A 21891-nucleotide genomic window follows, 5' to 3' on the forward strand; every position below is an offset into this window, starting at 1 on the left:
GATAACTCAGAAAGGAATGATGTTTCCAGACCTGAAGAGACTCAAGTTGACAGCCTGGATGTTGAGCGGACAACATTGATAGAACAAGGTCTGTCTAAAGAGGTAGTGGAAACCTTGTTGTTGGCAAGGAAAGAATCTACATCATTGTCATACAAAAGGGTATGGAGAATATATAATAAATGGTGTTCCCAGAAGAATTTGACACCGCTTCATAAAGGAATTGCTCAGATTTTGCAGTTTTTACAAGATGGGTTTGATAAAGGTTTGCAACCAAACACCCTGAAAGTGCAGGTATCCGCCTTGTCAGCCTACCTGAATGTAAGATTGTCCTTGGATCCCATGGTAAAGAGATTTCTGACAGCGACTAAGAAATTGAGACCACATGTTAAATCATACGTTCCACCTTGGGACCTAAATTTTGTCCTTAACAGAATGTGTGTGACTCCATTTGAACCTTTGCAAGAGGTATCATTAAAGATGTTGACACTTAAAACAGTTTTCCTAACGGCAATGACTTCAGCAAGAAGAGTGGGGGAAATTCAAGCCTTAGGAGCTTTCGAGCCATATATTGTCTTTCTCCCAGACAAAGTATGTTTAAGAACGTTGCCTTTTTTCATACCAAACGTGCCTACTTCATGGTGTGCAGATGCTGTCATTAGTCTTCCAACTTTTTTTCCGGATCCAAAAGATGATGCGGAAAGATTACTTCACAATCTGGATTTGAAAAGATGTTTGAAGATATATTTAGAGAGAACTAAACAGTTCAGGAAGACTGATCACCTCTTTGTTCTCCTTAATGGGAGAAATAGAGGAAATAAAGCTGCTAAGACATCAATTGCAAGATGGATTAGAGAATCCATTAGATTTACGTATGAGTTGGAAAACAGAGAACCTCCGGCTATTACCAATGCTCATTCTACAAGGAGCATGGCAACATCGTGGGCAGAGAGAGCGTGTGCAACACCTCAAGAGATTTGCAGTGCAGCAACTTGGACCAACCTGCATACATTTGCGAAGCATTACAGACTTGACATCTTGTCCAGATGTGATACAGCCTTTGGCAGCAAAGTTTTGCAAGCAGCACTTCCGAAAGAGACATACCCTCCCAATTAGGGAAGGTAGCAATTTCCCTGTCTGTGCTGCCTGTAGGACGTAATGGAATTAGAAAATTGGTATACTTACCACTGGAATTTTCTTTTCCATTAGTCCGTAAGGCAGCACAATAACAACCCTCCCTGTAAATAAAATTGTGTGGATAGCAAGCAGTGTTTTGTTGTTTGTTGGTATGCTAGAAAAATAACATGCTGGGGGAGGAGTCTATGGAGGGTTTTAAGGCTGGCTAATAATTTGTTGATGCTACCTGTCCTATCAGGGGGTGCGGGAGTTAACCCTGTCTGTGCTGCCTTACGGACTAATGGAAAAGAAAATTCCAGTGGTAAGTATACCAATTTTCTAATTACCCCTTATTGGGGGCAGAACAGCCCTATTGGGTTTATTAATGGTTAAATGATTCCCTTTTCTCTGTAATAATAAAACAGTACCTGTACTTGATCCCAACTAAGATATAATTACCCCTTATTGGGGGCAGAACAGCCCTATTGGGTTTATTTAATGGTTTAATGATTCCCTTTTCTCTGTAATAATAAAACAGTACCTGTACTTGATCCCAACTAAGATATAATTACCCCTTATTGGGGGCAGAACAGCCCTATTGGGTTTATTTAATGGATAAATGATTCCCTTTTCTCTGTAATAATAAAACAGTACCTGTACTTGATCCCAACTAAGATATAATTACCCCTTATTGGGGCAGAACAGCCCTATTGGGTTTATTTAATGGTTAAATGATTCCTTTTTCTCTGTAATAATAAAACAGTACCTGTACTTGATCCCAACTAAGATATAATTACCCCTTATTGGGGCAGAACAGCCCTATTGGGTTTATTTAATGGTTAAATGATTCCCTTTCCTCTGTAATAATAAAACAGTACCTGTACTTGATCCCAACTAAGATATAATTACCCCTTATTGGGGGCAGAACAGCCCTATTGGGTTTATTTAATGGTTAAATGATTCCCTTTTCTCTGTAATAATAAAACAGTACCTGTACTTGATCCCAACTAAGATATAATTACCCCTTATTGGGGGCAGAACAGCCCTATTGGGTTTATTTCATGGTTAAATGATTCCCTTTTCTCTGTAATAATAAAACAGTACCTGTACTTGATCCCAACTAAGATATAATTACCCCTTATTGGGGGCAGAACAGCCCTATTGGGTTTATTTCATGGTTAAATGATTCCCTTTTCTCTGTAATAATAAAACAGTACCTGTACTTGATCCCAACTAAGATATAATTACCCCTTATTGGGGGCAGAACAGCCCTATTGGGTTTATTCAATATTTAAATGATTTTTAGCAGCTTTAAGTTATGGAGATCCAAATTACGGAAAAATCCCTTATCTGGAAAACCCCAGGTCCTGAGCATTGTGGATGACAGGTCCCATACCTGTACCATTGATTATTTTGCACCTGAAAGTTGTTGCCCATGATAAATCTGCAAATGCTTTCCCGCGGGCAATAATCGCTGTTGGGAAAGTTGCCTCGTGAGAAAACGTTGGGCAACTTGGGAAAAACAAAGAGCCGCGTATGGTTTCTCACTGTTAGATTGTAAGCTTTTTTGGGCAGGGCCTTCTCTACCTCTTGTATAGTTTATTGGTTGCCTTTTTATATGTAATCTGTATGTTCTGTGGATACACCCATTTCTTGTTGGTGCTTTATAAGATTGTGTTAATAGTAATAATAAATGTTTAAAGGGAGACTGATATTTATGGGGCACTTTTTATCTCTAAATGACACTGTTACACAGCAAATAATTCCCTCTGCCATTTAACCTTTTATTCTTCAACCAACAAATGTATTTGTAGCTGTAATATTGGTGTGTAGGCGCCATCTCCATCTGCATTGTGCCTGAGTCTGAGCTTTCAGCCAGCGCTACACATTAGAACTGCTTTCAGCTAACCTATTGTTTCTCCTACTCCCATGTAACTGGAGGAGTCCCAAGCCGGACTTGGACTTCTTACTATTGAGTGCTATTCTGATACCTACTGGGAGCTGCTATCTTGCTCCCTTCCCATTGTTCTGCTGATCGGCTGCCGGGGGGGAGGGGGGTGATATCACTCCAACTTGCAGCGCAGCTGTAAAGTGGGACTGAAGTTTATCAGAGCACAGGTCACATGGCTGTGGCACCCTGGGAAATGAAGAATATGGCTAGCCCCATGGGAAAACAGATTACTACTTGTGAAGCTCTATTAACTGATGTGTTTTGAAATAAACAAGTTTTTCTATTAACTCTAAAAACCAGGACCAATTAGAAAATGTTTTTATTGGCATGGAGTTTTTAACTTTTGGACAGTTGTCCCCAAACCTCAGGGTCTCCAGAACAATGTACTATAGCTGCACAGATGATTGGACAACTTGCTGAACATGAAGCTACCAGACCAATCACATTCTTGAAGAACTGTGGGGCCATTTTTTTTCTATTATTCCAGTAACCCCCATAACATGGCAGTGGGGACTGTGGGAAAACTGGGTTTCCTGTAGTCCATTATCAACTTTGGGGCAATTTCTTCTGAATCTTGGGATTGAACATTTAGGTTTTTCTGTCCCAAACAAATACAGATGGTTTGTCGCATGTAGTCAGATGGAATGACCTGGATGTCATGGAGCTGTACATGTGAAGCCATGTTGCATGTGTGCAAAGGTGAAACTCTAGTTATAAGGTGGCTATTAGGAGATGAAGTTGGCCATTGCTGAACCAATATGTCCAACGTCTTCCTTTGTGTTGGCACTGGAAACCCGATTCTGGTCAGATCTGTCGGTAAAGTCAGAAAAGGTACAATATTTTGCAATCTGTTCTGTTTTCTGAGAGGCCTTTCTTTCCAGTGTTCTACTGGGAGGTGTTGGTGAAAGGAGAGGCCGTGGTATCAGGATGACCCAAAAGGTCCATCGCGCCAACGAGATACAAATTCGAGCTCCGCAACCTTCCTTGAGGTGTCCCCGATCTTTCCCCCCATTCCCTCTGTTTACCGACGGGGCTGCAAAAAATGATGGATCTGAAGGAATCCCAGGCAAGAGTCCATTCGTTATGTGTGGGCGGTGATGGTGGTGCACAATCTGCCTCCTCAGGGGGAGACCTGGTGAAAGGGGGTATCAGTGGATCCGGTAATGGGGAAATAGATGCAGGTCACTGATTATGGGGCACATTCATTAAAGTATGACAGGTCCGATTACAAAAAAAATTGTGTTTTTTCTAAAGTTTAGAACTTTTGTGTATTTTTTACGATATTTCCGTTAATTTGCGCAAGCTCCGGTATCGTGACTTCCTTGGGCCATGTTGGAGCTGCAGAATGCCATTGAGGCTTCCAAAAACATGCACCGAAGGTTCAAAGTCAGAAAGAGTTTTGCGCCATTTATCGTTGGGATACGATCATTTCGTGACTTTAGTATCGCCAATCGTAAACGATCGTTTCAGTACAAACATTTCGGAACTTTCAGATCATAAGTACGAAACCTTCGTATTCAAAGGAACGGAATTTTCGTGACTTTTGCAATCATCAGAAATGATCGGATTTTGTGGTTCAGATTCGTACTTTAATGAATTGGCCCCTAAATCTATGAAGGCACATATAAGATCTGGTGATTATTACAGAGAAGAAAATGAATTTTTACTGGGGGTGTTCTTAGGCAACCCCCAGATCCCCAGTACTTATTGGCGCTTACCTGAGATCCGGGGCCGTGCTCCTGTTTTCTGGAAAAGGGCATTTTGCGCCTCCTGTGAAATGCACCAGGAGGAGTGAAATCTTCCTTTACTGCATCTAACTGGAGGTCCTGTCTGCCCGACATCTTTGGAACGGTAAAAACATGACCCTTATGACCATTAGCTTATTAATTTATTGAACCAAGCCATGTGACTGCTCACTATTCACAGTCTGTCTCTCTACAAGCAGGGCTTGTGTCGGTGTTGGATTTTTTGAGGGACAGTTAGCTCTAAAGGTGGCCATACACATTAAGATGAGGTCGCCAAGCGAGCAGATCTTTTCCCTATATCCCCACCTACGGGTGTGCGATTTTGGGCTATTTCAGGCTAATTCCCAGGGCCAAACGATCAAATTACAAAGACTGGTATAGGCGTGGTCCCCGATCCAACTAAATTTTTAAACCTGCCTGATAGATATCTGGCCGATTTCAGGCCAGATGTTGGTCGGGGAGGCCTGTAGTTAGTGCCCATACATGGGCCGATAAGCTGCCAAGTCGGTCTAAGGGACCAATATTGGCAGCTACAATCTGCCCGTGTATGGGGACCTTTACTGATCATTGGTCTGCACTCTCTTTGCCTAGATAATGTATCAGAGCTAACTGTCTTTCGTAACTTGGTTACTTATTTCCGTCAGATGCAAATATGAATTTTCATGAGATTCTCCCTTAATGGTGTTGTTCACCTTTGAGTTAACTTTTAGTATGATGTAGAGTAATATTCTGAGATAATTTGCAGTTGGTCTTCAGTTGTTATCATTTGTCATTTTTAAGCTATTTCACTTTTTGTTCAGCAGCTCTCCTGTTTTGTGTTTCAGCAGCAATCTGGTTGCTAGGGTCCAAATTACCTTAGCAACCAAGGAGTGGTTTGAATGAGAGACGGGTATATAATAGGAGAGGGGCTGAATAGAAAGATAAGTAATAAAAAGTAACAATAAAACTGGAGCCTCACAGAGCAATAGGTTTTGGCTGCCGGGGTCAGTGACCCCCATTTAAAAGCTGCAGAGTATGAGGAAGTAGAAGAATAATTAATAAACTAAGAAATAAATAATGAAGACCAGTTAAAAAGTTGCTTAGAATTAACCCTTCTATAACATACTAAAAGTGATCTTAAAGGTGAACCACCTCTTTTATTTTATTATTTTTTATTTCAGGGAGTGGGTCACCTTTTTATCCAATGGGCAGGGTTTTATTATTTGAAATAAAGATTGTGGTTTTTATTCCAACTATACTGGTTTGTATACAGGGAAAGCACCACTGCCTGTGTCACTGGCCCAGTCACAATGCACATTTGATGTTTTTGCTGGTCTGTTTGGGGTAATATGCACAAATCCCTGTATTGATGGTAATTTGCACCACGGAGAGTAGTAATCACAGTCATTTGCACTGGATCTCTGGCCTATGTAGGGGGCAGTTGCACAAAGCATGATACTATTTGGTGGCTTTGGGTAACACACACACAGTTGACAGACTGTTATGTCTGGGGGTAATGATCACAAAGCCAGTTGCACTGTCAGCCTCTTGTATTAAGCCCCAAATCCTTTGTGCTGTTTCACTTGCCTCTGGGCTTTATGTGCAAGTTCAGACCAAGAGTTCTGATCAGCCTGGAGTTGAAAGGCACTGAATATATAGCAATATATATTTAGGGCATTCAGGGCCTCCATCAGAAATCACAAATTTCTGGGTCCCTCCCCCAGTGGCCAATCCCATTCACAGTGCCTTCCATACTTATGCTGGCCAAGACCCCCCTAAGTATGCTGGCCAGGGCCCCCTAATAATGCTGGCCAGGGCCCCCCATACACAGTTCCTCCCATACACCTCCTCTGTTGGCTTCTTTGGGCTCCTCCTCCATTGGCTTCTTTGGGCTCCTTCTCCATTGGCTTCTTTGGGCTCCTTCTCCGTTGGCTTCTTTGGGCTCCTCCTCCGTTGGCTTCTTAGGGCTCCTCCTCTGTTGGCTTCTTTGGGCTCCTCCTCTGTTGGCTTCTTTGGGCTCCTCCTCTGTTGGCTTCTTTGGGCTCCTCCTCTGTTGGCTTCTTTGGGCTCCTCCTCTGTTGGCTTCTTTGGGCTCCTCCTCTGTTGGCTTCTTCGAGCTTCTCCTCCGTTGGCTTCTTCGAGCTTCATCGAAGTGAAGTGTTTCTGGCCTATTTGTGGGTAATTTGCACAAAAAAGTCACCTTCTCTGTATTACTTATCTGGTAGTAATGTGCACTAACTTGTTTGTCTGGGGTGGGGGGGTACTCTGCTCAGAACTATTCAGTATGATATAATGCATGCATTTTGGGGATAACTCTGCACAAAAAGGTCTACTTTTGCCCTCTGGTTATTTCTGGGGTATTATATACAAATCCTATAAAAAGTTATTCCAGTTAGGCATTGAATAAGTAGGGAAATGTAAGGGTTAACTGATACATTCTATTGGCCAGCTGAGTATTAGGTTATATTACAATCTCAAAGCTCGCACTTTTACATCTACTGTCAACATTTCCCCTTTAACATTATATCTGTGTGGTTATAATACATAGAAAATAATGTAATGTACTCTATGCTGCCTGTGTTCCCGTGCATTATGGGAAATCTGCCCCATGGATTGAGTGCATCCGATACCCCTATCGGCAGGAAGGCAAAACATGCAGACTTGCCCCCCTTGTACCGTTGCCCCAACATCAGGTAAATGGTTAGAAGAGTCAGACAGTGAGACCTATGTGTATGAGCCCCACAAAGGAGTAAAGTGATACATTTATGCTGAAAACGTCATAGCTGTGGGGGCTCATCTTGAGTATCATCTTTACACTGTGTTACTTTGATTCATTGCAGTGTCTTTTCTTTTTAATTTTGCTTTTTGTTCTTCTTTGTAGACAATTCTAAAGGAAAAGAGATAAAGAAGATTGTTGTAAGTATAAATCATAGTAACGGCTGAGCATATGTTCTGCCATGTTACATTATTTAAAAAATTTATTTAAAAAATTTAATTTTAGGGTTCAGATATGGATGTCAAGGGCCCTGCGTTAAAGCCGAGAAGCTCACCGTCATCCTCTGAAAGTATCCTGTCTATTGGCTACGAACCCACTCTCTTTAATTCCATAAAGCCCGTCGCTCGACCCACCAGTTGTAATCACTGTGGTTTGTATGGTAAATGTACTTTTTGCAATGCAGCAATCAGATTACTTTTTTAAATAAATAATCATCTTGTTAAATTGTTATGTAGTAGTTGAGGCTGAAAAAAAAACCCACAAACCTGTTACCTTACAATCAGTGAACATCTCTGCCCACATGGCTTTAGCCTAACCACCAATTCCTAATACTTTTTTTTTTTATACTGGTTGGGAATCATACAAAATTTAGGCATACACATTACCCACACTTCTATTTCCCTGTGCCTGAAAAACCTGGTATAGCCTTCTGTATTTATGTTTAGCGGTGTTCAATATTCAATATTATAATTTGAAAACCAGCCTTCTCTTTATATTTATATATAAGGGATGTGCCATAGTGTTTCCCTTAGACAGTACAGTATGGGGGTACAGCTTATTGTGTGCCCAGAACATTCCCTCTCTGTATATTTGTATTTATACATATGGGTAGGGGGTGCCATAGTGTTTCCCTTAGACAGTACAGTATGGGGGTACAGCTTATTGTGTGCCCAGAACATTCCTTCTCTGTATATTTGTATTTATACATATGGGTAGGAGGTGCCATAGTGTTTCCCTTAGACAGTACAGTATGGGGGTGCAGCTTATTGAGTGCCCATAACATTCCTTTTCTGCCCCCTTAGCTCATAACAAGGTTATAGATATATAGAAACATTGGGGTAACAGTCACCCCGCTATAGTTCCAGGGGTACCCAGGGCACAAATAAGCACTCACCCCAAATCCCCCCCTAACTGGCCTTCAGGCTGGGCCCCCTTAGCCCATAACAAGGTTACAGATATATAGAAACATTGGGGTAACAGTCACCCTGCTATAGTTCCAGGGGTACCCAGGGCACAAATAAGCACTCACCCCAAATCCCCCCCTAACTGGCCTTCAGGCTGGGCCCCCTTAGCCCATAACAAGGTTACAGATATATAGAAACATTGGGGTAACAGTCACCCCGCTATAGTTCCAGGGGTACCCAGGGCACAAATAAGCACTCACCCCAAATCCCCCCCTAACTGGCCTTCAGGCTGGGCCCCCTTAGCCCATAACAAGGTTACAGATATATAGAAACATTGGGGTAACAGTCATCCCGCTATAGTTCCAGGGGTACCCAGGGCACAAATAAGAGCTCTTATTATCTTAGTTGTGGAATTAAAGCCAATAACACCTTGTGCAAAGTAGGATTTCCTGTTCCTATAAATGATAGCTGTATATGCATTAAGCGATTCCCACTGTGACTCTTGTTGGTATGTGTGTGACAGGCGCTAGGAGATGCTCCCAGTGCAGACAGGCATATTACTGCTCTGCTGATTGCCAGAGGAAGGATTGGTCAGCACATTCCATATTCTGCAAACCATTGGCTGCGTAAGTCTTTTTTTATTCTTGCGTTTCACAGTGGCACATTGTCTGAGAAGCTTTTTTTTCATACTTTTGGGCCTTTCTAGTCCTAATCAGACTCATTAACCTTAGTTTATTTGGCATCATTCTGTATTTGCACATTATTAAGTTCCATATAACGAGGCCTGGCTAGAAAATTTGTTTCATTTCAGGAAAGAGCAGGGTGCTTGCAGGTCTCCCACGGGTGGAGGAGAACAGATTGTGCCACGCAGGGTAAGGTTCTAAATAAAACACTTCAGTTTGTGTAACACATAATGACAATAAGCATTTTACCTATCAGTCGTTGAGATTATGGTGGGTAATAAGGATCTGAACCAATTTTACCGAGGTAAAAACTAAGTAAGCACTCACAGAAACGCTGCCCTGAGTCCTCTATCAAAAGAAACGCTGGATTTATTTTCTTCATTTGTATAAACAGTGTCAGATTTCATCTCTCAAAAAAATCCTTCTTTCCTTGGGCCACAGTCTGCACAGCTCTCTTCCCTCTCCTGCTCCCCCCTCCAATAAGAATTCAGAAAACTCACTCCCCCCGTCCCATCAGAATGTGTGATCTGAGCTACCAACGGGTAGAGCTGCAGCAGGAAGCTACGTAGACCAAGCTAAATTGGCAGCTGCTATCTTAAACAAATGGAGGGAACTTCTAGGGCTCTTTACTCGGGTATGGTAAAGCTTTCTGCAGAACAAAAGAGAGTTCTATCTTGCACTAATCTATTGGCCAAAATGCCTTTCTTTCACCTTTAGTCAGGATTAATGATGGTCATACATGGGCCAACATGATCGACTTACTTGGTACATGGGGCCAAAACAATAGCCTGCCCACCCAATAACCTCGGTATCAGTCACATAAGGGTCAGGAAGGTTAAAATTCCAGTTAAGGCTAATGCCAGACGAGGCATACGGCGGATATCTTTGTCAAGCGGAAAAGCGCTTGCTGAAAATACCGTCCTACGCCTCCTACATGTGCCTGCACCCAAATGAATGGAATACGCTCGGGTGCAGGCACATGTGGCGGAAATACACATAAAAACTTGTGACTTTCAAACTCTTGCGTTTTGATGTGTATTTCCGCTACATGTGCCTGCACCTGAGCGTATTCCATTCATTCGGGTGCAGGCACAAGTAGGAGGCGTAGGGCGGAAATTTTTGGCAAACGTTTTTCCGCTTGCCGAAAATATCCGCCCTACGCCTCATCTGGCATCAGCCTAACACTTCACCTTCTCTTCTACATTCGACAAAAGCTGTGATCCCAAAAAGATGGAAGACGGTAAAACCTTCCTTTAGAGGTTGAATGGATAAGGAATGGAAAGAGGAAATTATTTGCTTCATAATAATATATCAGGGCAAGACAAACAGGAACAACATGTATTGGTAATTAACTTAAATAAGATGTGAAATGATATGTACTTTGCATTTAGTGTGTAGTAATGACTTGTTTTGACCCAGGAACGCAAATATTTTACAATTAGATAAAATCTGCTTTACCTTCCCCTTCTTTTCTGTACCCCCCCCCCCCCCATCCCCATTAATAAAATTAAATAAAGATTTGGGGGAAAAATCGCATGGAGAGAGTATTTCATCAGCATCCCAATGCAGTCTTCATCTGTCTGCAAAGATCCTTCGGCAGCCTCGTTACACTAGCAGATCATTACACGGATGGCCAGCTTTACACATGGAACTATCCATCCCAATAGAATAGGATATGTTACAAGTAGAGAAAATGTTCTCTGTTTCTCACCGCCCTAGTGATGAATTAACTCTTTGTTACCGTCTCCTTAGGGTGAAGCATCGCCTGTTGGCAACTCCCCTAAGACTGAGGAGCTTGTAAAGAAAATCATGTTCTCCGATCTGCAGGAATCGGGACTGAGAGAGGGCAAGGAATCTCAGGTGTGCCCACCCCATGCAGTTACATGTTTCAGTGCAGCCTGGAACACTCTGTAAACCTTGTTTTAGTGATATTCTTTGTTGCATAGGAGTCTTAGCAATGACTTGCAGCTGTGTATGGAGCCGTGTAATCGAAACAACTTGGAATTGCCATTCATATATTGTTAACAGATTTGTATATTTAAATGATCCTTTTTTTCTGCTTATTTTTCTATCAAAGGGGTGGTCCACCTTTATGTTAACGTCTAGTATGTAATAGAATCCTAGCAACTTTGCAAGTGGTCTTCATTATTTTTTAAAGTTTTTGAATTATTTGCCATCCACTCTTTCCATTTTTCATGTGGGGGTCACTGACCCCGGCAGCCAAAAACTATTGCTTTGTGATCTTACAGTTCTGCTGTTATTGTTACTTTTTATTACTTTTCTTTCTATTCAGCCCCTCTCCTATTAATATTCCAGTCTCTCATTTAACCCATTGCCTGGTTGTTAAGGTCATGGCCACCATCAGAAATCACAGGGCCCCTCACAACAAAATTTTTTGAGCCCCCCTCCCCCAATGGCCAATCCCATTCACAGTGCCCCCCATACTCATGCTTGCAAGGGCCCCCTAATTATGCTGGCCAGGGCCCCCCATACACAGTACCCCCCCATACTCTATGCTGGCCAGGGCCCCCCTAAGTATGCTGGTCAGGGCCCCCTAATTATGGTGGCCAGGGCCCCCCATACACAGTGCCTCTCATACACCACCTCCGTTGGCTTCTTTGGGCTCCTCCTCTGTTGGCTTCTTTGGGCTCTTCCTCCGTTGGCTTCTTTGGGCTCCTCCTTCGTTGGCTTTTTTGGGCTCCTCCTCCGCTGGCTTCTTTGGGCTCCTCCTCTGTTGGCTTCTTTGGGCTCCTCCTCTGTTGGCTTCTTCGGGCTCCTCCTCTGTTGGCTTCTTCAGGCTCCTCCTCTGTTGGCAACTTCGGGCTCCACCGGCGAGATACTTCCCGAAAGACGCCTCTTCACTTGTGTCTCCATGCAAAAGGAGACAGGCCTTTTATAAGGTTGCGCCCCGTGCGTACTGACATCACACGTATGCACGGGGTGCAACCAATCGGAATACTGATGACAGGGGGCCTGAGCTAGTCAGAAGACTGTAGCACCTCCGGGCCCCCTTTAAAAGTCAAAATCTCCTGGGCCCCCCTGATGGCGGTCCTGGTTTAGGTAAACAAGACCCCAGCAACCAGATAGCTACTGAAATTCCAAACTAAAAAGCTGATGAACAGAAAGCTGGAATGACCCCTTTAAGTTCCTCTCTGTTTTTACCTTCATGTTGATATTGAAACAGCAGCCATGTTGCTAGGGCCAGTGATCCAAGAAACCAGGCAGGGAAACATAAATAATTGCAGGCCTCCCCACCCTAATATAACCATTTTTACAGAAGCCCACAGGACTCTGTGCTTCTGCAGAACTGGGTGGCAGGAAAAAAAAAATGGGCATTTCAACTGACAAAAAGGGCCCGGGGAGAACACTGAACCACATTTAGCACTTGTGATTGAGAAACAAGAGGCTTAGTATAAAAAATCGGGATACTCTGGAACCCAATTATATTATTTTTGTGCTAATAAATATTCTATTATAGTATATTTAATAAGTAACACATACGACCACGTAAGATTTAGCTAGCCACAGTACAGAAGTCTGGAGTTGATTTGTCCCTAATGCAGGTCATATGCTTTCCTTTTGCTCTTGTTTTAGGGCTTTGTACTGGATTTCCTAAGCCCCAGTAAGTTCAACATTCAAGTCTGTAACACTAAATCACTTGATTCGCTCGTCAAAGTATCAACATTATTGAAAGAAATCTACACAAAACCCGAGAACCTAAAGAAAGGTTACACGCCCGCCATTGGGGAGGTTTGTGTGGCCAGATATGCTCAAGATCAGGTAAATCCATAAGGATATATATGAAATTATTCATTACCTTCTTGGAGATTAGAAACATTAATGTCTGTTATATTACTATGCCATGGTTGTTATCAGATTGATGTCAGCCCTTTATCTTTGTTTCCTTTAACAGAACTGGTACAGAGTAATGGTGCACAGTCTTGATGCTCAGATGAAGATGGCACAGGTCCTGTATCTTGACTATGGGAATACGGAGGCCGTTTCTATTGATGATGTGCAGCAAATGCACAAAGATGTAGAGCTGTTTCCCCCTTCTGTAAGAACAGTATTTATATATACAAACACATAATAAGTTCCTGTGAATGCCAGCATTACTGGTTAGTTGATCTTGGTTTCCACAGGCAATAAAGTGCTTCTTGGCTAATATTGCGGCACCTCCATGTGGTTGGACCCCAGAGTGCCTCGTAGATGTTAGAAAACTGCTCTTGGGGAAGAAGGTCACCTTCACTGTCCTTCGAATTGAGCAGGAAGAACCCCCAATATATGGGGTGGATGTTACTTTGCCGAGCTCAGGTCAGTTGAATGTTTTCTCTGCTCTTGGTTGGGAACATGGTTATATTATGGCACTGATAGATTTTAAGAATACAGTTCCCCATACACGGGCAGATTCTAGCTGCCGATATCGGTCCCTTAGACCAATTCGGCAGCTAATCGTTCAAACGATCGAATTAGCCTGGATTCTCCCGATATCGCCCACCCGTAGGTGGGGGATATCGGGAGAAGATCCGCTCGCTTGGCAACATCGCCAAGTGAGCGGATCTTAAGGTGTATGGGCGCCTTAAGGCACCACCCAAGAAATGGTGGGTGGTGCCTTACTGGAGGAAATACTTATTTTTAAATGAACACAATGTTCAAAATAAAATGATTTTGTCACTGGCTTAACTTTTATATAGCAGACCCAAAGACCATGGGTGCCTGGATGGTGGAGCATGCTGTATGGTAGATCCCCAGCCACTTATGAGACATAAACTCCGCTGTCTGCAACAAAACGGAAGGGGAGGGAGATATGTGGTTAGGGGTGCTGAGGTACACGGCAACCCCCAAAGAGCTAGGGGGCTAGGTCCAGCCTAGTTGTGCCACTATATTTGAACAAGAACAGAGATACATGCTGTCATACTGAAATATATTGCCTTGTTATCACTGGGCTGTCTGTCCCCTTTTAGCCTTTAGCAAGGAGTCTATTACTGTCACTGTAAGCTGGGCATATAAAATTCCATTACTGATCATTTGGTTCTTTCTTTGCCCCCCTTTATATTGGACCACTAAACTATACAGCTTACTGACTCCTTGTAATGGAGTATCATATTTCTGGAGGTCTATGGGATGGGGTAATAAAGCCTGACCAGAGGGGTAATTCAATGGAGGCTTAGGCAATACTGAACCTGCAAGCCCAGTCTTTTTTTTTTTTTTTTTTAGAAGCTAGGGAACAAAATAAGTGATTATACTACACATTACAATTGACATCCATAAAGGGAAAATATAATGAGGTTGCCTTGTGCCTTTACTTGCCCTTTATCTTTATAACAGGATAAAAAAGTCATTAGGAAGGCTCAGACATGATTCTGCCCAATAGTATTGACTTGGCCTGTGACTATTCTTCCACTCACTACAAATAATTTCACAATCTCTTCACTTCTTTTTGAGTTCAGTAATCAGCCGATTCAGATCAGAGCTTTTTGTTGGAAGTTTGTATTTTCCACTCCAGGTGACCGTGTTGGGAAATATCTGCTTGATAAGGGCTATTGCTTCTCTCCAGAAGTAAAAAGCAAGATGAAGAGGTGCAGCTCTGAAACCGGTAAGAAAACAGTTCTCTTACTAAGAATGTGTTTGTGCATACTGCTGGCAATCTAATCCCAGGCTATAAGTCACAACAACTAGCAGATAAGGCTTTTGGTAGGCCAGTTAAAGTGATCTGGTTGCTAGGGTCCAAGTTACCTTATCAACCAGGGAGTGGTTTGAATGAGAGACTAAAATATGATTAGGAGTAGACCTGAATAGAAAGATAAGTTATAAATAGCAACCATAACAATAAAACTGGAGCCTCAAAAAGCAGTAGTTTTGTGGCTGCCGGGGTCAGTGACCCCCATTTGAAAGATGGAAAAGTGGAAGGCAAATAATTCAAAAACTATAAAAAAAAACAAAAAAAACCCATAATGAAGGCTAATTTAAAAGATGCTTAGAATTGGCCATTCTATAACATACTAAAAGGTAAGGTGAACCACCCCTTTAAAGCGATGCACTAGTATGAGATTGTCTATCTACAATGTGTGCAATGAACAAGATAGGGGCTGCGGTTTTCCAGAGAGAAAGTAATGGCTAAAGGTGGCCATATATGGGACGATTCCAGCTGTCGTTATGGGTCCTTTAGACCAATTCAGTAGCTTATATGCCTGTGTATGGGCACCAATGACTGGGCTCCCCGACCGACATCTGGCCTGCAATTGGGCAGATCTCAATCGGGCAGGTTTGATTTTTCAGTTGAATTGGGAGTTGATGTGGTCCCCGAATCAATGGTGCCTATGCCCGCCCTGGGGTCAAATGATCCATTTAGCCCGATATCGGGGGTAGATCCGCTCACTTGTCGACCTCACCAAACTCACAATATTTATATATATTTATAATATTTAGCGTCACACATTATAGCTCTGTTTACTGAGCCTGTGCAACAAATCTGCACAAATCTCTCTTATCTGTAACCCACAAAGCTGTTGCGTTGTCATAAATAAGAATAGAGCATTAGGGGCAAGTAAGTTGCTCGTTTAGGCACAATGTGCAAATGGGTCCCTGGAAGTAGCATTTCCATAAGGCAGATATTAAATCCAGGGCTGTCTTGTGTCTTTGGGCCCTGTGCTTCCCACTGGACCTGAAGTGCACGGAGAAAGTGAGAAAATGGCTAAATATAAGGTTTTCCTTATGTTGTTGAAAATGGACATTTACTGTTTTGGCTCTATGGCAGCTGCTGTCTTATAGTTTAACCTCAAGGGGGCGCCACTAACATGCAGAATGACTGAGGGCCTGTTATTCTTCTGCTTTAACTTGTTTGTTTATGAAAATTCTTTTTTGGCATACTAGATGAATCAAAGCGCTAAGTGGCAGGCCGGAGTGCTGTTTGTAGAAGAGACAGGAATTTTCGGGAGGAGGCCGGTTGTGACCTTTAAACAGAATCTTGGACATGATGAGACCTTTCTCTCTGTTGTTTCTTTCTTAATATGAAAAGGGCACATTTCTAAAACAACTTCTGTTTATTTTGCTCAGTCTCTATGTTTAGAGGGTTGTAGAGAAAGGACAAGAGGCCATAACACAGCACTGTCCAATTGCAAAAAAATACTATATATCTTTATAATGAAACTAGGACCGAATGATCGAATGACATCAGCGAGCATAGGCGCCATTGAACTGAGGACCACATCTACATCAAACCTGCCCGATCAAGATTTGGCCAATTTTAGGCCATTGGGGTTGCCCAAACACGGGCAGATAAGCTGCCGAATCGCTCTGAAGGACCAGTTGTAACTGTCTGTACTTTCCTAAATATTCCGAAAAATAAAAGTCTGGGTTCAGCCCTGCCCCATGCTATTGTCTTTGTGTCAAAATAAATGTAATCCAGGGATATGTTGTGACTTTTATAGAAACAACATTAATGATGAATATACTGTGTGTGGCTGCGCTGACCCCTACCCCTGGAATGTGTGTGACATGACGCTGTTTCCTACATGCTATTTATGCCTGTGTCTGCTCTGACATCACGAGAGGGGCAATTTGCATGGGAATGTGGCCGGCAGGTTGGGGCAGGTAGGGGAGGAGAAGAAAGCAAAATAGGGAGTTTGGATCTAGGGGATTCCTTCCTTTCTGCACTGCAGCCTTTCCTTACTCTGGCTTTGCATTAGCACTATTTATTAACCTTATTTAAAGGAGAAGCTAACCTATTGTTTCTCCTACTCCCATGTAACTGGAGGAGTCCCAAGCCGGACTTGGATTTCTTACTATTGAGTGCTATTCTGATACCTACTGGGAGATGCTATCTTGCTCCCTTCCCATTGTTCTGCTGATCGGCTGCTGGGGGTGAGGGGGGGTAATCACTCCAACTTGCAGCGCAGCAGTAAAGTGTGCCTGAGTCTGAGCTTTCAGAAGGAGCCAGCGCTACACATTAGAACTGCTTTCAGCTAACCTATTGTTTCTCCTACTCCCATGTAACTGGAGGAGTCCCAAGCCGGACTTGGATTTCTTACTATTGAGTGCTATTCTGATACCTACTGGGAGCTGCTATCTTGCTCCCTTCCCATTGTTCTGCTGATCGGCTGCTGGGGGTGAGGGGGGGGGATATCCCTCCAACTTGCAGCGCAGCAGTAAAGTGTGCCTGAGTCTGAGCTTTCAGCCAGCGCTACACATTAGAACAGCTTTCAGCTAACCTATTGTTTCTCCTACTCCCATGTAACTGGAGGAGTCCCAAGCCGGACTTGGATTTCTTACTATTGAGTGCTATTCTGATACCTACTGGGAGCTGCTATCTTGGACAATAATAGTCTTGGACTGGGATTCAGAATAGGCCTTGGTATGGCAAGTACTCAGAGGCCCAAACAGCTCCCCCCCCCCAGCAGGCCAATAAATAGTGAATGTCTGTTGTATCTTATCTTACTGCAGCCCTTCTGGCATTTGCCAGAACCCACAGATTGCCAGTCTGGGCCTGTATAATATCCAGAAGTTGTGGTTTGCTGCTGCAAACAACAACTTTGTAACATTGTTTATGTAAGGGGAATTATGCATAATTTTGACACAGTGGTTCCAGGTGCAGGCAAGAAACATGGCTAATGCCAGCATAGGGGCTCGTCAGCATTGGGTGGCATCAGCCTTATGCCTGTATATTATATTCCCAATGGCTCCTCACTGCTCCAGAATCTCATTCTTCCTGTTTCACAACAGATTCCATATTGGACAAAGCTGCAAATCCAGAAGAAACTTCCACAGAGCTTCCACCAACCCTGAAAGTAGTGTCGGTATCTGCTGGCGATATTTTCAATGCAGTGATCACAGATATCCAGACCCCAAGCAGGTTCTTCTGCCAGCAGTTGCAAAATGGACGTAGGTGTCACCCCTCATGTGTTTAGTGCAATTCTATTTTTTCTTTTTTAGTTTCTGTTTTTATACATTCCATTTTAAACTAGGGAGGTCGCTTAAAGAGCGCATCTTATACCGATATGTTCACTTTAGGTGGTTACAACAGCAGGCATAGGTGCCGTCGTACCATGGGCCACATTAACGAGCCAAAGTGGTCCCTGATCTGACGCCAAATTTAGGGCCTCGGGGGCAGCCATTCCTGCACCGGTACAGCTGGGGTGTTTGCTACAGAAACCCTACTATAGTTTATATAAATACCCCGCTGTGTAGCCCCGGGGGCAGCCGTTCCTGCACTGGTACAGCTGGGGTGTTTGCTACAGAAACCCTACTATAGTTTATATAAATACCCCGCTGTGTAGCCCCGGGGGCAGCCATTCCTGCACTGGTACAGCTGGGGTGTTTGCTACAGAAACCCTACTATAGTTTATATAAATACCCCGCTGTGTAGCCCCGGGGGCAGCCATTCCTGCACTGGTACAGCTGGGGTGTTTGCTACAGAAACCCTACTATAGTTTATATAAATACCCCGCTGTGTAGCCCCGGGGGCAGCCGTTCCTGCACTGGTACAGCTGGGGTGTTTGCTACAGAAACCCTACTATAGTTTATATAAATACCCCGCTGTGTAGCCCCGGGGGCAGCCATTCAGGCTGGAGAAAAGGCACAGGTTATATAACAGATAAGCTCTGTAGAATATAGTGGGGCTTTATCTGCTATGTAACCTGTGCCTTTTCTCCTTTGAATGGAGCTGAACTGATGTAAATAGTTGGTATATAGTTGAAGGACTTGTTATTTATAGCGGCTCAGTTTTTGTGTTAGCTTACAGATCGGCCCATGGGCCAAACAAATGGCTATTTGAGCAGTTAGGCCATACATGGTTCTAACCAGATACCATTGTTCCTCCGTTTGGGCAGATGCCCCAAATTAGCAGCAATGAAAGGAAGCGAGACAGAGCCAAGGCTCATCCACAACGATTTGACTAAAGATAAAGAATGTATGAGATGTATTTTGACTAACCGCCCTGCCGGCTTTCACCCAAATCTTACCGTTTTACAGAGCAACTGGCAGAGTTAATGGAGAGCATGGAAAAGCATTACAAAACAGCACCCGTCAGTCCAGGATTTTCTCCAATTGCCGGGGAGATTTGTTCTGCTCTATTTACAGGTAAAAAGTCATGTTTGTTTTCTAAATATAGATACAAAATATATAAATTTAGCCAAGGATATTTATATATATATATATATATATATATATATATATATATATATATATATATATATATAGTATCCAAATATCGGCACTTACCAAACTAGTAGCCAATGTCCGGGGTGCTTACCATAAATTCATATATAGGGCCTGATTCACTAAAGGGCGATAAAAATTATCGCACGCTTTTTCGCGTTAAAAAAACGCAAAATAATTTGCGCGCGATTCACCGTAGTATTATCGCATGCGGAAAATCGCCATTTTCGCATGCGGTATTTCTCGCACTAGTTTTACCGTTTTGCGTTAATTTCCGCGCTGAAAAGAATACGATCGCATGATTCACTATAACTTTTGCGCGCTAAATATCGCATTCGGCTATGCGAAAATTAACACCTACAGGCAGGCGAAAAATTATACAAAAGTACAGTAAATGATTTTTTGCAATAAAATATGGACTTACAGTGTTATTTATTCAAGTCTGTGTTTCCCCTAGAGTGACGCAGCCGCCAGTTTGCAGCGAAATGTTCATTTTTAATACAGTAATTTTCTGCAAGTATTGGCGTGTATGGCTAACATGGCGTGCGTTCATTTGCGCGACTATTTCTATTTGGCTACAAGTGATGAAATGTTTCGCCAGGCATGGATTTGCAGAGAATTTTTGGACGTGCGTTGAATTTTTTTCGCGGCGGATTTTTTCATGCGTTTCTCAAAACAATCCGCCAATGGCAAAACGCATGAAAAAATTTGCCACGCAAAAATTCACCGCACATCCAAAAATTGATACAAGTGTCAAAAAATAATAGTCACAGCAACAAATTTTTTGCCCGCACAACATTTTTGCCGTTTCGTGGATCTTTCGAAAGATTTGCTAATTTTTCACTAAAGAAACCAGAACACATTTGCTCATCACTAGTGGCTACTATTTATAAGCATCTACTATTTATATGATACCATTTATATGCTACTATTTATATGCTACTATTTATATGATACCGTTTATATGCTACTATTTATATGATACCATTTATATGCTACTATTTATATGTGGCTAATATTTATATACACCATTTATATGCGGCAACAATTTTTATACACTATTTCTATGCTACCATTCGTATGCGGCGATTATTCGCGTATTTAGCGCATGTACCGGCAAATACCACATTGAAATAGCCTTTCGCGAGTTAAATAACGCATGCAATATCGCGCGTAAAAAAGCACGAGTATGCTTATAGTGAATCGTGTGAAAAATCGCCAAAATTAAGACGCGGTAAAAATTTTAGCGCACAATAAAAATAGCGCACGTTTTATCGCCCTTTAGTGAATCAGGCCCATAGTCTCTTAGAAAGCACTCACGGTAAGGTATAAAAATAAAACAATTTATTAAACAAAAAAGTCTACGCGTTTCGATCCATATAGGATCGTCATCAGGACGATCCTATATGGATCGAAACGCGTAGACTTTTTTGTTTAATAAATTGTTTTATTTTTATACCTTACCGTGAGTGCTAAATATATATATACACAAAGGATGGCACACCGCTACATAACATCGGTAAAGGGTTCCAATAGTATAAAAAAAAGACCAGGCTGTTTATGCTACTTTGAATATATGTTTTGATTTTTCAAAAGAAATCCCGGAGTTGCTGGTCTTTTTTATACTATATATATATATGGCAATAAATATTCCGTGGCCGGCACACCCTTAAAATTTGCCAAAAGTTTATTTAAGACATATTGTTAAAAAGAATCCGACGTAGGACCTTTCTCAAGGATAAAACAATAGTGTCCACACCAAATCTAAATACAATTTCAATTTCAACAAGTGGAAAAAGTGCCCGTCATCAAGCCATTATACAGTTAGCCAATACTGTTGTGTATGTGCAAATTCAACACATAAGTGTAACAGTGCAAGCAGAGAAAATATATTTATTTATTCATTCATTATGATGGGAAGGAACACCCTTCTTGTTACGGGCTATAATGTTTCCCCCCCCCCTCGAGGGTAAAACTGAAGCTGCATCTTATAAGGCGAATTGCAGGCAGAGAAAGAAAAATGCATGTTTTTATCACTAAAGAAACACAATTATCCTCATTTTCACAAGGTGATCGTGGGCTTTAGGTTGCATTTAGCATTTGCCAATCACTTTGAAGCTTTCTATGTTTATTCTTTCTTCAGAAGACAATCGCTGGTACAGAGCCACAGTCCTGGACAGGGTGTCGGAGGATTCAGCCCTAGTCGGCTACGTCGATTTTGGGAATGTGGAGCACTTGCCGGTCTCCAGGCTGCGGCCCATTCCGGCCAGAATGTTGGCATTTCCTTTACAAGCGATTCAGTGCAGCCTGGAAGGTGAGTAGGGTTTTGGTGTTCCCTTCCCTGAATGAAATACAGTGTTTTAGT

General features: G+C 42.5%; 1 protein-coding gene across 3 annotated transcripts in view; it reads left to right on the forward strand.

Annotated features, from left to right (window-relative positions):
- Positions 1 to 21891, forward strand: part of tdrd1 (tudor domain containing 1) — a 52924-nt gene that overhangs the window by 14783 nt on the left and 16250 nt on the right. Inside the window, exons 2-14 of one of the 3 annotated variants that reach the window (XM_004919372.4) lie at positions 3946 to 4130; positions 7670 to 7704; positions 7790 to 7943; positions 9212 to 9314; positions 9500 to 9560; positions 11124 to 11231; positions 12966 to 13151; positions 13285 to 13428; positions 13514 to 13685; positions 14878 to 14967; positions 18093 to 18251; positions 19341 to 19448; positions 21670 to 21840. In XM_004919372.4, coding sequence (XP_004919429.1) covers positions 3992 to 4130; positions 7670 to 7704; positions 7790 to 7943; positions 9212 to 9314; positions 9500 to 9560; positions 11124 to 11231; positions 12966 to 13151; positions 13285 to 13428; positions 13514 to 13685; positions 14878 to 14967; positions 18093 to 18251; positions 19341 to 19448; positions 21670 to 21840 — 1630 coding nt within the window. In that variant the 5' untranslated portion in view covers positions 3946 to 3991. The remainder of the gene's footprint in view (positions 1 to 3945; positions 4131 to 7669; positions 7705 to 7789; positions 7944 to 9211; positions 9315 to 9499; positions 9561 to 11123; positions 11232 to 12965; positions 13152 to 13284; positions 13429 to 13513; positions 13686 to 14877; positions 14968 to 18092; positions 18252 to 19340; positions 19449 to 21669; positions 21841 to 21891) is intronic. The other 2 variants (XM_004919373.4, XM_004919374.4) reach the window with 2 other exon arrangements.

The sequence above is a fragment of the Xenopus tropicalis genome, chromosome 7, assembly GCF_000004195.4.
Source record: "Xenopus tropicalis strain Nigerian chromosome 7, UCB_Xtro_10.0, whole genome shotgun sequence".
NCBI classification, from domain to species: Eukaryota; Metazoa; Chordata; class Amphibia; order Anura; family Pipidae; genus Xenopus; species Xenopus tropicalis.